At 40.6% G+C, this 14,642-nt stretch overlaps 1 protein-coding gene across 2 annotated transcripts in view; it reads left to right on the top strand.

The window, feature by feature from the left end:
• NELL1 (neural EGFL like 1) overlaps positions 1-14,642 on the top strand; it is a 304,980-nt gene that overhangs the window by 275,653 nt on the left and 14,685 nt on the right. The window contains exon 16 of one of the 2 annotated variants that reach the window (XM_064452862.1): positions 9,152-9,292. The exons of the other annotated variant lie outside the window; for it this stretch is intronic. Coding sequence (XP_064308932.1) covers positions 9,152-9,292 — 141 coding nt within the window. The remainder of the gene's footprint in view (positions 1-9,151; positions 9,293-14,642) is intronic. 2 annotated transcript variants of the gene reach the window in all.

Genomic DNA, 14,642 nt, shown 5'->3' with positions numbered 1-14,642 from the left:
AGTATCTCCAAGGATGGAGGCTCCACGACTTCTCTAGGCAACCTGTGCCAGGGCTCAGTCGCTCTTACGGCAAAAAAGTGTGTTCGGATGTTCAGAGGGAACCTTCTGTGTTTCAGTTTGTGCTCGTTGCCTTTGCTCCTGTCACTGGGAACCACTGAAAGAGTCTGGCTCCGTCCTCTTTGCACCCTCCTTTCCGTTATTTATATGATTGGTAAGATCCACCTGGAGCCTTCCCTTCTCCAGGCTAAACAGTCCCAGCTGTTTCAGCCTTTCCTCATACGTGACATGCCCCAGACCCCTGGTCATCCTTGTGGCCCTTCACTGAACTCTCTTCATTATGCCCATGTCTCTCGTACTGGGGAAGCCAGAATTGGACCCAGCACTCCAGGTGTGGCCTCACCAGCGCCTACAGAGGGAGTAGAGGGGAAGGATCACCTCCCTTGACCTGATGGCAATACTTTGTCTCGTGCAGCCAAAGATACCATTTGCCTTCTTTGCAGCAGGGTCACCTTGCTGGTTCGTGTTCAGCTTGGTGTCCACCAGGACCCCCAGCTGCTTTTCTGCCAAGCTGCTTTCCAGATGGTTGGCCCCCATCAACTATTGTGTTTTAACATATATCCCCATTAGGTAATTCTTCTCAAATTTTGTGATCTTGGCAAAGAATGTGCAACTCTTCAGTTGCAGCATGCCAAAATCAACTGTCAAAAATATTTTTTTTAATTCTGGTTGATGTATTAATCATTTATCAGGTATTTAATGTATTTTGCCACACAGATTTTCTGAAACATAATTCTGCCATCTGTAATGTTTTTAGTATGATCTTACCAGTCATTGTAAATTAAATTAATCTGAATTTACAGCAGTTATGCTTTGAACTGGCTTAAAGCAGCTTTGTGCACAAAAATACTGTGCTGTTAAGGATGGATTTTAATTTTTTTAAATCTACATAATTCTACATAAATCTAGCTGTGTAAAAGTATGCCTCTGTGCGCTGAAGGCTTCATTGATTACAGTCTATTGACACGATAGACCTCTCCTGTTGATCTTGTTCTCTCACTTTATTCTAGTATGCGTATGTAATATTCTGAATAACTGCGCGTGTATAATGTATGCAGATACAACACCAGTATCACAATTTGAATTAGTAATCAGGGATGAAGATACTGAACATTCTTCAAAAATAAAACCCATGTTCATGAGTCACGAGGGGAATGAAGGTTGGCCTTGCCTCTCTCTGGTTATTTGAGAACATCTTTATAGGGAGTAGAGAGGTGGTGACCTAAATGACAGGACAGTGGACCGGAATTTCAAAATTGAGGAGCTGCTTGCACATTGGTTTGGGCAACTTTGGGCAATTCACTATATCTGTGTGCTTTAAATTACCTGTAAATTGCACATGATATCTCTCTATTCTACTGTAGAAAAAGCTATCAACAAATTAAATAAATACCACTGTACTAGTGGTCTGCAGTTGAGTTTCTGTACAGAAATGCTACCAGATTGAGTCACGTAGGTAAACTTAGCATGGCAATCACACACTATTTCTTCCTAAGTAGGTAGAAAAAGAATAAATTCAGGGTCCTGAAAAAGCACTCTGGTATGTTTAGGAAGAGCATGATGTCATGAGAGTATGAGAGCAGCGTTCCTGGAGAGCTGTGGGGTACTGGCAGCAGGTACACGGTGCTAGTAGGCAATGAGCTAAACTTCTGTCCTGAAGTTGTGAGGAATCAGTCCAGTAATGGCTGGAATTTGCAAGCAGGCTTTTTTGAACTCTGAGTTCCCCGCATCTCCCTCCAAGCCAGCTACATCAAGCGTGATGGTACAGAATCACAGAAGGGTGGGGGTTGGAAGGCCCATCTGGAGCTCATCTCATCCAACCCCCTGTGTGAGCAGGCACACCCAGAGCAGGGGGCACAGGAACGTGTCCAGGCGGGGTGTGAATGTCTCCAGGGAAGGGACCCCACAGCCTCCCTGGGCAGCCTGTGCCCCTGCTCTGGCACCCGCACAGGGAAGGGGTTTGTCCTCATGTTCAGGTGGAACTTCCCGTGTTCCAGCTTGTGACCGTTGCCCTTTGTCCTGGCATTGGGCACTATTGAAAAGAGCCAGGCCCCATCCTCCTGACACCCGCCCTTCAGATATTTCTTAGCATTGATGAGATCCCCCCTCAGCCTTCTCTTCTCCAGGCTGAACAAACCCAGGTCTCTCAGCCTTTCCTCACAAGGGAGATGCTCCAGTCCCCTGATCATCTTGGTAGCTCCCTGCTGGACTTGCTCAAGCAGTTCCCTGTCCTTCTTGAACTGGGGGGCCCCAAACTGGACACAGCACTCCAGATGTGGTCTCACTAGGGCAGAGTAGAGGGGGAGGATAACCTCCCACGACCTGCTGGCCACAGTCCTCCTAATGCACCTCAGAATACCGTTTGCCTTCTTGACCACAAGGGCACAGCGCTGGCTCATGATCAGCTTGCTGTCCAGTATCCTTACAAGATGTGGGAAGAGCCCTAATACAGTAAACATTGGACTAATAGCCATGCTGTTTTCAGGATGATGTAATTTGAAAGGCGTGTTGACCGTAGGCCTCCAATTTGACAGAGTTTTTCAGATTGAAACGTAAGCTACTAACTGTGAAGTCAGTCTGTTTCTGACTTGTAGAGTGATAATTAAAATCCTGTTTGCAATCAGATGCAGTACTAAATATGAAATAGTTCTTCACCCTGCCTAGTATATTCCTGCCATGTTTTCCACTGAGCAGCTCAGCTGCAATTCTTATTTCCTAAGTCACCCAGCAATCTTTAAATATGAGCATAAAAACCTCTTGTTTCTGCACAAGTGTTGTGAACTGACGTTTATTTGGACTATCCAGGACCTTTAGGTTGCATAGTCCAAGTGTGCTGCATACTTAGCATACCAATAGACAAATATGAGTGTGTGAGAGACATGCACTAAACTGAAAAATACATCATCCTGGAGTGCATATTACAAGTGAATTTCAGTAAATTAGATAATATATATGAAAAGAATTTAATCTTAAAAATTGCCAGTACAACTAGTCTGTGTTATTATTCTGATACCAATTTAATTGCATTTATGATTGTTAAACTCAACATTCTAATTTTGCACGAGTTTCAGAATATTTAAAATCTCGATAGCACCAACCCAGAATGACATGATAAAATGTATAACAGCTGTTCTTTAATTATAATGAGTGGTGGGCACACCTTTCATCCCTGAAAGCCATTTAGTACCATTAAACTGTTGCGTGGGTTTGATTATTCATGAATTTGAGTTGTATTCACTATCTCAACAAATTTAAAGTGTTATGGTTTACCACGGTGCCCTCAAAATAGAAAAAATGGAATGAAGCCTGTACCATTTATTCAGGCAAAACTGTTCCTGCCTGAGAAGGAACTGGAAAGGCCAATATAAATATAATGCAATTAAAATCAGTCTGTGAAAACAGCTGTGACCGCTGAGGAGAGAGAAATATGTTATTTGGTGCAGATTGTTTGCCCAAAATCTCCTAATGAGTTAAAATGAAAGTAATTAAAAAAAGAGGCGAAATGTCAAGGAAAAATTTCCTGAGCAACTATTCCAAAGCCTGCTACTGGCTTCAGTTAGAGAGAGGGAATCTGTATCACCTGAGACACTTAAATCTATGAGACAAGAAGTTGATGATTACAAATGTCAAGAGATAGGGCTCAGACAGATGTCTTCCCCGTCCTGTCTGATTTTTTGTCTCTCTGTAGTCTTAAGGATGAACTGGCCCCATGAGATTAAGCAACAGCCATGAGTCATTATTCAAATGTAACTAAATTATAGTTATCTGTGTTCTTCTAAGTTACCATTTGTTTAATAGCTGAATTGTCGTACCGTTGCTGTATCGTTGGTTTTCCAGGCATGCTGGGCTGTTAACCTGTGTCAAGGTTGGTGCCTTGGAGCCTCTAATACTTTGCACTGAGAATATCCAGCAGGCTTTCAGGGTGGCCGGTGTATTTCTGCTTTGTATTGCATATGTTTGAAAGTAAATGCAGGTCGTTCTTGATAACTGTAATGAACTGTCGAAGCTAACGTAGAGATTTAATAGTATAGCCAGTATAAGAGTTAATAATAAAGGATAAAATTCAGCCTTTATATAAGTTTATGTAAAACAGTAGAATTATGATTTGCTTACATCAACTGAATTTGGCATAAAGGTAGGCAGGTGGGAGAGGTTTTTTAGAGAGAGAGAGCGTTTTTCATCCCTGCTCATCCAGACTAGTTGTCTTTGCTTTCAGGGTTTATTTGAAGTAGTCGAATGACTCCTTTGCAGCGGGGAAGCTGTTTGCGTAGTGCTGTCAGTGACATCCCTTTCTTGCTAGCTCTGTCTCGTGGAGGTGAGGCTAGTGCGAGAGTAGGAGATGAGAGGAGGATGTATTTTACATAGAACTTCTGCCTCGCTTGGCTGGGTGAATTTTTCTGGTGTTTTTATTTTGAAGGAAAAAACTCTAAGGTAGAAAACAAAGCTGTAAGACTCTGGAGTTAACAATCAGGGTAGGATATTAATTCCGCAAGGTTGAGACCTGTGTGATGCTTTCTTGTTAGTACATGGTTTTCCTCCTGATCAACAGAGAGCTAAAGATAAGGATCTTATATTTTTTTTGCATTAAAAAGAGCACAGTAAGAGTTTGATGAACAGACACTTTTATAATAAAACTCTTCTGTCTCATTGAAACTGTAGATTGCTAGCTATTACATGACACTGAACAGTTTTCCTTTCAGTATTATCGCACAGTGACTTAAATGTGATGAGGCGTTAGAAAAGATTGAATTATTTTAATTTTACTTTTTCACTGGGTTCTGAAGCCATTGTGTTTTATTTTGAGGTAAATTATCCTATTTATCTTGTCTGCATAAATACTTTTATGAATAATGCAAGAAGCTGGGATGGTAAAAGTAAAAATTACAGACCTGTCCTTAAAGGACAGGATTAACATCCTGCAAGAGCTTATTCAAAACCAACTGGTGCCTTTATTCTGCAATACAAAAATGTTCCATTTTTGAGCTTTTGCAAAGCCATTATAGTGGAGTGTTGCCAGATCCATTAACAATTCTGTACTAATGGTGGTTAAATAACTGAGTGGGGTAAAAGCAGACAATGGAATGGTCTATACAGGATCTTCTTTTACATGGCGGCGGTAAGAAGGCTTGAATTAAAAAAAAATGCAAAAATAGTTCCATAGGGATAAGAGCAGTGATGTCTTATGTTGAATTACAGCTAGAAATGAAAAATATTTTGCTTAATGCAAAGGTAGTGTAGATATCGAGCCGAACACTACAGAAGCAAATAAAGCTTACGGGATATGTTCAGTTCCCAAGGAAATACTAAATTTGGCATTTCTCACAAGCACTCTGTTTTAGACTATCTAGCTATTAATGCAGATGTACAGAAAGCCCATACAAATTTGTGAGTCGGCGAATGTGTTTACAGTGACTGTTGCGAGCATGGCTTAGCCGTGTGGGGTGACGAGGTGAAGATGTGTGGGTGAAGGCTCAGGCTCCTCCATCCATGGCGGGATGCTGCAAGAAGGCAGAGGCAGGAGCCCCGAGAGCCGCGCGCTCGCTCTCCTGCCAGGAGCATTGAGGGCAGGCAAGACCTAAAGCGTGGGAACCCAGCCAAAGAATGTCCACCCATTATTTCCTGTGTCATTACAGAATTTCTGAACAGCTTGTTCTGTGCTCCTTTGATTATAATTTTTGTACCGCTTTCACTCCCAGGTCAGAGGTATACGCTTCCATTTCAGCTTAACATAACTTTAGGAAGAAAGTGTATATAGCGTATTCTGGTAAGTATCTGCACACAAATAGCGCGTAAAACACTCAAATTCTGTAGCAAAACCCAAAACCGGATGTTGACAGAAAAATATTCATCCTGAGCCAAGTATGCGAATATAGTGCTAGGATGTAAAGATGGAAGAGCAAAGATGAAGAAAGGTGAGTTGGTTCTAATTCCCTGAACTGGCCATTGCGTATAGCAACATCTTCCTATGCAGAAAAGGTCCTCAAAAAGGTGTTCTCGAATGCCATCATATGTCCAGATGGAAACAGACCTATTAGGTGAACTATGTGATGTCATAGTATATGACACACCGTTTTATGAAACTGTTATTTGCAGTTCCATCTTGGTATTACGAGCATCTTATCATTCTGACTTTCTAAAACAAATCCCTAATATTCTCTTATACCTGCAGAGATACGTTTATACATCTGCTACAAAAAATGTACAAGACCACAGGAGAAGCTTCCAGAGCTAATCATAATATTTTCTCCCCTTTTGTTCTTTATGTACATCATTTTAAGCATGGGAAGAAGAAACTGCAGTGTATTAGACAAATGGAGAAGCCGCTAATGGCTTTCCCTGCTTATACCGCCCTTCATGCGTATTGTATTTCATGGTGCTGCTAATGACGTGTTGCCAAAGGAATACTAACTTGCTGCAGGAGCAGGGGAAGGGTTGCTTTCCCATTCCCCTCCCCGCACCATCAGCTCAGCCCGCCTCCAGCGCACACGCACAGGCGCGCAGGCAGAAGGCTGGGTGAGGAGCAAGGAGTGCCGAGTTTACCCTGAAGAGGAGAGGGGCAAGGCACCTCCCTTAAGCTGGAAATGGCTCTGGGGGAGGAGAGGTAGTGGTAGGGAGCAGAGCTTGAAGGGTTTTTTACTAGATGCTTCTGCATCAGTGGTGACCTTTGTGGCAGGTTTTCCCAAAGCGGCCCGCACGGCACCTCCTTTCCCCTTGCCCTCAGTCCCTGGCATAGGTAGGGCAGTGCCGGTGTAACTCCGCTGGTTTAAGGAGATCAAGGAAGTAAAGGAGGAGCCCACGCAGCTGAAAGCCAGTCCTGTTCTCCCCTGTCTGCTGGTTTAAGAAATTGGTTTATGTCTCCCTAAACATCAGTGGACAAAAGCTATAGACATGCATGGTACTGCCACAATGAAGCAATCTAGTCTTGTAATTGTTCTGTGTATTATTTTACCTCCCCGACACAATCTAGAGAGGCTCATACACTGATGCTCTTCTTCCATTAAGTAAACTGCTGGTTCGTTTTGGCATCCTGGCAGACAGGCGTTCTGAAAAGTTATCTGCCCGTCAGTTAGAATCCTACAGCATGAGCTTAAATCAAATACGCTTTCAAAAGGGCTCAAGTTTAGAAATGAACTTTAGGAAAACGCTATTGATTTTGTAAATTAAAAATGTAAAATTGGATGGATAGAGGTCTGGTACAGGACTGACCTGAGGAAGCAATCTTTAAACAGGAACATTCTGTGATTCAACCCTGGGAAAGAGAAGAAAGCAAGAAGAAGGATTCATTTGCAGTTGACCTGCAATAGCAAAGTCATTCACTTTCCAAATAGGATTAAACTTGTTCCATCAGCCATGACATGTGAAAAGATCATGGTTATAAATTCCATTTGCTGTAATGAATTGAAAGTGTCTGAGTTTGCAAGCAGCACTCATTGTTGATGGACAGCTAGATTTGTGCAGTGTTTTAACACTAAAATTAGCTTCTCCAAAATAAAAAGTACAGAGGAGGTGGCAGCAGTGGCAGATTTTAAAGCATAAAAAATTGACTTTATTGTTAGATGGAAGCTGAATAAAGCTAGAAATAAATAGTGGTTATAACCCTGTTATGTAGATAACTTCATTCTTGAGCGAGGGTGAACACGAAACTGGAAAAAAGGCATTTGTTTAGGTTTCTCAGGCATATTTCAACAAGAATAAATATTGTTACTTAAATGAAGGAAAATCGAACTTTTCTGTGGTATTGCTTGTAAGATGTAAGAAAATGGAATTGTATCGAAGGATACTTCATCAAATCAATTTCAGTGCACATCAACATGACTCCACTGCAGCCCGTGAAACCAGAGTGGCGTATGTACTTTGCAAACTGACGGAAAAGCTACACTCTGTGGTTACCTAATAACCTTAACTCAGTCTTGCATCGGGATCGCAAGACATTTGTACTTTGCTTGCAGAACTAAATGCAGTTTCAGAACATATTTCCCCCAGATTTTTGCAGTTGGTGTACACAATTTTATGCTATTTTAAATGTGCCGGTTGCCAAGAAGAAAAATCTCAATGGGTAAAAATGGCTAATATCTGTGGATAAATTGAGATTCATTTTAACTGATAAGGTACCCAGCTGAAAACTGTCCAAGACTTAAAAAAAGCCTGAGCTAAACAGAGGAATGAAAATATAATAGCTTCTTAAATTACCGCAAGGTTAACATATAATTAATTTGCTAATTTTAATTACAACCCTACAAAATGTGCTGAAAAATGCTCAAAGGGGAGAAGCAGCCAGGTGCCAGCTGTGATTAACCAAGGTTACTAGCAATAATGAGGTCTCTATTAACCACGTTACAGAAGTTTTAAAAACTCCTTTATAAAACCAGCACATTTATTGAAACTCAGCAGGGTTTTCGTCTTGCTGTACCTTTCCGTTGCTACAGATTTGCTGTCATTTGCCCCGCTCTTTTCCAGCTAAATGTTTTATTGCAGCTGAAACACCGACTGCTTTTTCTGTTTGTCACACGCTGTTATACAGGCACTAGGTATTTATTTAGTTCGTATAAGCAGAAGAGATTAACTATTGTTTGCCGAGCGCTCTGAGCACCTTAAGTGCCAGATAGCTGCAAATATCGCAGCTGAACACTAGAAACACAAATCCTGAAGGAAACGCTTTTTCTTTCCAAGGTGTCCTGGGACAGGCAGTTTGTGAAGCAGGAATGTTGCTGAAACTGCCTTTTCAGTGGAGAAGCTGCTCTGCAATGCTTTATATGCACAGGCAAATGTAACTTCTGAGTTAAAGAAAAACACCCGAACGAGGAACAAAAAAACTTGCATGTTTCCTTTGCATTCTAAACAAATCATGGTGTAAACGAATGTCTTGTATCTATCAAATTCCATGATGTCTTACTGTTCTTTTTTATTGTTGTTATGTGAGTCATGTTTCAAGTGTCTGTTGTTTGGAACTGTAATAAACCTTGATCCATCTATTAAAGGAAGACTTTAAAAAAAAAAAAAAAAAAAGAAAACAACATTAAAAAAAAAAAAAACTTAAAAATTGGTGTCAAAGGAAATTAATTTCCCGGCTGGCTTGTGTTTTTCTCTGAGGCAGATATTGATGAGTGTGCAGAGGGGATCATTGAGTGTCACAACCATTCACGCTGTGTTAACCTCCCAGGGTGGTACCACTGTGAGTGCAGAAGCGGTTTCCATGACAATGGAAGCTATTCTCTTTCCGGGGAGTCCTGTGTTGGTAAGCAATGATCAGCATAGCGCTTTTTTTCCTCCTTCTGCATGGTGTTATAAAGTGACTATTGAGACACTGTCCTGAGCAGTTACTGTGTTTAAGGCTAAAATGAGAATGCAAGCGAGCGTGTCTGTGTTTGTCAGCATCCCCAGCCATGCAGCGTGGGTGCTGGATCAAGACGTATCACATTTTTGAATGGTGTTACAGGAGGGAGGCGGTCGGAGATCCAAAGCGTGACTTACCGCGCTTTGCCGTTTATCATAATGAGCTGCTGTAAAACCCGGAGTCAAAGTAGGCTTTCTGGGGAGCACAATAGGCCACAAAAGGGGAAAAGTTGGTTTTCTGTTTTCAGATCTCAGCAGAGTGATACAAGAACACAGTTGGGGTATGTCTGTGTTGCTTTGATTTGTTTGTTTTGCATTGTTTGGCATCTTCATAATTTTATTGTTAGAATTGTGCAAATAGCATCAATCACTGTATGAACCCTATTTGCAGAATAAAGCCCTAAGAGCAGGAACGGAGAAGAATTTTTAAAGGGTGCAGAAGACTTTGTTGATTGTTTCTGTGGGACGACGAAGGATGATGGTGTGGGAGGACTTAGTGCTGGTTCCTGCAATCTGGGTGCCCTTGACTGGCCGTAAGACTCTGTGTGCCACTACAGCAATTAAGCAGTAATAAAATCATAGTGAAGATGGTAATTGTGGCTTGCCTCTGCCTTACGATTTTTCCACCTTTTTATTTATTCTCATAAGCCTTATACATAATTTCTATATGATATTTTATCAGATGACCTTAAAACTATTTGGAAAGGATCCCATTTTAACTTCTGTAGAGATACAGATCAACTTCTTACAGTTCTGTGTCCTTTCTTTGGAGTTTCAGTTACTTCATCTCTACTCGATTCTATGAATTTCCTATAAAAAGCTTTTCTGCTTCTTCTGTGAAAGGCGCTTTTTTTTTTAACACTGTAAATTTCATTTAGCATGTCCATAGGTATAAAGGGCTCTTTCTAAGACTTAAAGTATACAGTTAAAGTAAAAGTTAAAATAACAATTTATAATAAAAATGTATACATTTACTTGTAACAAACGTTCCGACTTTTCACAAATTTTAGGTATTAAAAGTCCTTGGGTTAAGATAACATCGTGATTTAGAAATGCAGAGGAACAATTACTATTTTCGAAGCCAATATTCTGTAGATTGTCCAGCTATATTAGCTTTTAACACATTGTCCTAAGCTGATGGGAGCTCAATAAAATCACAGCAGCGAACTTCATTGGAGTGGCTGTGTAAAAAATGGCATATTTTACAGCATTTTGTGAGGTAATAAATAAGACACCACGTGAAAGCCATATATTTCTAAACAGACTGCCAAATGTTAAGGGTTCTCCTCTGGTTTATTTAAATACCGTGAAAGGAATGACGGGGAGAGCAATGTTGAAAATACCTGCTTAGTGAGAAGGCAAAGCAACATGACATAACCTTGAAAAAGCCCTGAGGCAACTGGGGATAAAGGGGCATTTGCAGCACTCCTGATGCCTACGTGTACTGCTGGCATGGGGGGGACCCCACCCCTGGTCAGGCTGAACCTCACGTAGCTGTTTTGGGGCAGAGAAGGTGTAAGGCTCAGGCTGGTCAGGAGAGGACAGCTGCATAGACAAGACTGGTTTTGAATAGCCCGTAACTAGGCTCAGCGGCTGAAAAGGTCAGTATTGCTTGCAGTGCATTGCTATTAAAAGGAAGGGCACTTGGCTACCTCGCAGCAAAAAGGAGCCCAAAATGTTCTGTATTCTGTGGAGATTGAAGGGATGAGTTTTCGTGAGAACAAACTGCCCTGGTTTTGACCTGCGCACCATGCTGGAAGTTCGTAAGGTGAGGTGCTCATCTTGCCATATGTAAATTGTAAAGAGAATGTGAAATTAGCGGGGTTATTTTAACTAAATAGCTTTTCTGAACCATCTGCTGCAGGGTGCCAGCGAGGAAGAGAATAAACCAGATTATTTTACTTCATTATACTGGTTAACCAGTTGAAAATTAATTGAAAGATTGTGCTAACCCATACTGACAAATTCCAAACCACAATGTTTTTTCTAATGTGCGACTAAGAATTGGTTAGAATGACAGGCAGATAACACTACACATTCTAGCTAAAACTTGGTTTCTTGAACACGTTACAGAGCTTGTTTTCATGGTAGAGTATTTGGAGTCAGGGCCAGAGTCATTCACTCTGTTTCAGATAAAAGAGGGTTCATCTGCTTAGCAACAGCGTTTTGTTCTGGCATATTTTACAGACAGTACTGAAATCCTAGTGTGTACCTGAGGCCAAATCAACTGATTTGGGCCGTTGCCCTTCAGTGTGTTTGAAAACCTTTCTTCTTTGTCCCTGAAGGACAAAACTTAGAGAACAGTAAATAGGTTAAGAACATAAGAAAGATTAAACCCTACCCCACAAAATAATAATAATAATAGTAACGTATGAAAACCATAAGGCAGTGGGAGGGAGCGCTCGGCTCTCACAGATTGCCCAAAGCCCAGGCAGCCGGTTGCTTTTGCTGCATGCATTCGTGTTTCTATTTGTTAACCCCGTTTCCCTCCATTTATATGTAGGTGGTCTTGGAGCTGAGTCATTGCTTGCAATGTCTCTGCAGTGCTCGCAGAACATTTAAAGAAATAACATCTATTTGAGAAGGGTTGTGACACCTCGGTGCTTCTACAAGCTGTATTCTCATTGACTATAAGAAGACACTGGAGTTTGTCACCTGGCAAGGGACAAATGTGTAAATCAACGGATGTGGCGGGGAAGGTCATAATACTGCACCAGAGCTTGGGTAATAAGGATGGATGACTTAGCCGGTCCACTTCAAGCTTGGGAAAATTCTTTTATTGTTCAAAATATCAACCAAAGGCAGCTTTGAAAAAGGAATATATTTCCACAGACATGCTTTTATAAAAGATGTCAGCTTCATAAGGTGATGGTGAGCAGGCTCAAATTAAGAGAATGTAATTTAATTTCCAGCGGTAGCATTTTTATGAGGCGCTGGCCTTTCACAATATGTTATTGAGACTACTGCTTGCAGACAAATACAATTGCTATACTAAGTTGCTACTGAAGTTTGCGTAGTAATTAAAACATGTATGCTGCAGTTGCTAGGTTGGTTTTCTTTTTTCTTTTTCCTCTTTTTAATAGGAGCTTTAAGGTAAACAAACAAAAATAGTTTCTAGAGAACTATGAGTTGTCATATGATACATATTCCAGTATTAATTACTATCTAATCAATATCATATTGAAGCAACTGGCACACCTTGTTTTTCCCCTGCACTAAATACCTGTTGCCAAACACTGCTGCCTCGTAAGGTAATCATTGAATAAACCCTCGCCACTGTATTTTCAGTGATGACCTTTAAGATTATCAGACTGAAAAGAAGGGGAAAAACTGGCAAAGAAATGCTCTATTCTGGGGAGTTATTAATGTCCCACAAAGCTTGCTCCTATTTGCAGCAGAAAAATAAAAGCTACTTCAATTATTTTTTTTAATCTTCATCTCTTTTTATGGGAGAGGCTTCCGGTCTGTAGAGACCTGTTGAGACCCTGGAGTGCAGAGTTCCTCATCCCAGATGTTTTGTGTTTCTCAGTCTCTACATTATGACTTGCAAGCACAGAAGGAAGAACAACCAAGGCAGCAGTCTCTGTCGGTTGTTGGCTATTTTTTAATGTTCTTTAAGGATCAGTGCAAATTTTGTAGGGAAGCTTAACACGGATCCTCCTCCTTCCAAAAAACCACAGGATTCACCATGTATTTCATCCTGAAATGCTGCGTAGCTAGACCTCACGGCAGGGTTAGAGTAGCTGTAGGGAAATGAAAGCTGGAAAAAGGTAGGAGTCAGCAGCTTGTGAGGGAAAACTCCGCATGGGTCAGGCTCCCACAAAAGCTGGGTGCAGCAGTGCTTGAGGGTCAAGTCTGAATGGGTTTAAAATCAATTCCTGAAGCTTTCATATACTCCATAGTATGCTGCAGTCTTGTCTGTTGCCTAGAATAGAAAGTAAGAGAAAAGGAGGTTTGTTCTTTGTTTATTTTGTCCCCGGTGTCAAACAAAAAGATAGACCCATCCTTTGAAAATCTTCCTATGTGCCTGAGAATCTCTTTCCTATCTATCGTTAGAGAAGTGGTACGTAGTCAGAAAGGTTCGCCTGTAGTGCAGAGTATCCAAGACCAACTCTAGAACCTGCTTTTTTATTACTTTCTTCTGTTCTGCTTATAGAATTTCTTAAAGTCTATAATATCAGAGTCTGTGTGGGTCTTACCTTGCAAAATAAAAATTATTTTGCTTACTTTCCATTTAGTAAATTCTGATTCTTGTATTCTGAAAGTTGTTACGTATCTTCAAGCTAATTGTTTTTAGCCAGTTCTATATCCTAGAAAGCATCAGTAAATCCTATATTCAGAATCTAATTTACTATGCAATGTTCTCTAATAGACCATTATGTTTTTGTAGAATAAAAGTACCACCATAAAATATTTTTTAACTAAAAATGAATCTGTTTAGAGATATTTTTTTTTTAATATATAAAAGATGCGTCCAAATCACTTTGATAAAGAAAGAAGGCAAATACATTAAGTGACAAGTTGCCTGTGAAAAATGATTTGTCAAAACAGTGTTTAGTTAACTTGTACATACATCGGTTTGGGAGCCCAGCATGCATTTTTCACGTTAACATTATACTGTAATGGTTTAATGTACCGTAACAGTTAAAATTAGCACATTAGGAGGGTTCTTTCTTCTGCAGCAGCTTATCATGATATTAGAGAGCAGCAAGCTGCATGACTTGCTTGCACACATTTATTAAGGTGCTATAGAAAAGTCATACCATTAAAACCCGAATAGCCTTGAAAACTAAGAAATGAAGTAGCTAGGGATTGGTTTAAAATTTCAGTGAAACCAAGTTAATGAACTTGTGTTGATATGTACAGTCATGCTTGTCTTCTACCCCATTCAAATACAGTGGCCATGGGACCTCTCATCATATCTGAGGCAAATTACTTCTCGTTACAGCCAAAAAGGATGGAAAAGGAAATTGCATCTCAGGGGATTATTCTGTTCCATTTTGATTCGTAGTTCATGTCTCCCTACGTTACCAAGCTATCTTTATGTACTTCGAGAGTATATTAGGAAATGAGCACGTCTTGCGTGGTTTTTCTTTCTTTCTTTTCCTATCCGCAAAACGTGACTAGTTGCATTGCAGCTAAAATACACACGATCAGGCACTTGTTGCTGTACATTTGTTTAAAGAAGCACAGATTGGGAGTGTTTGAAGAGTGACGATCTTGATCAGTTTTATGCTAGCCCTGTGCAATGT

This window comes from Phalacrocorax carbo, chromosome 5, assembly GCF_963921805.1.
Source record: "Phalacrocorax carbo chromosome 5, bPhaCar2.1, whole genome shotgun sequence".
NCBI classification, from domain to species: domain Eukaryota; kingdom Metazoa; phylum Chordata; class Aves; order Suliformes; family Phalacrocoracidae; genus Phalacrocorax; species Phalacrocorax carbo.
The sequence above is the reverse complement of the archived record's forward strand: the minus strand, read 5'-3'. Positions and strand labels throughout refer to the sequence as shown.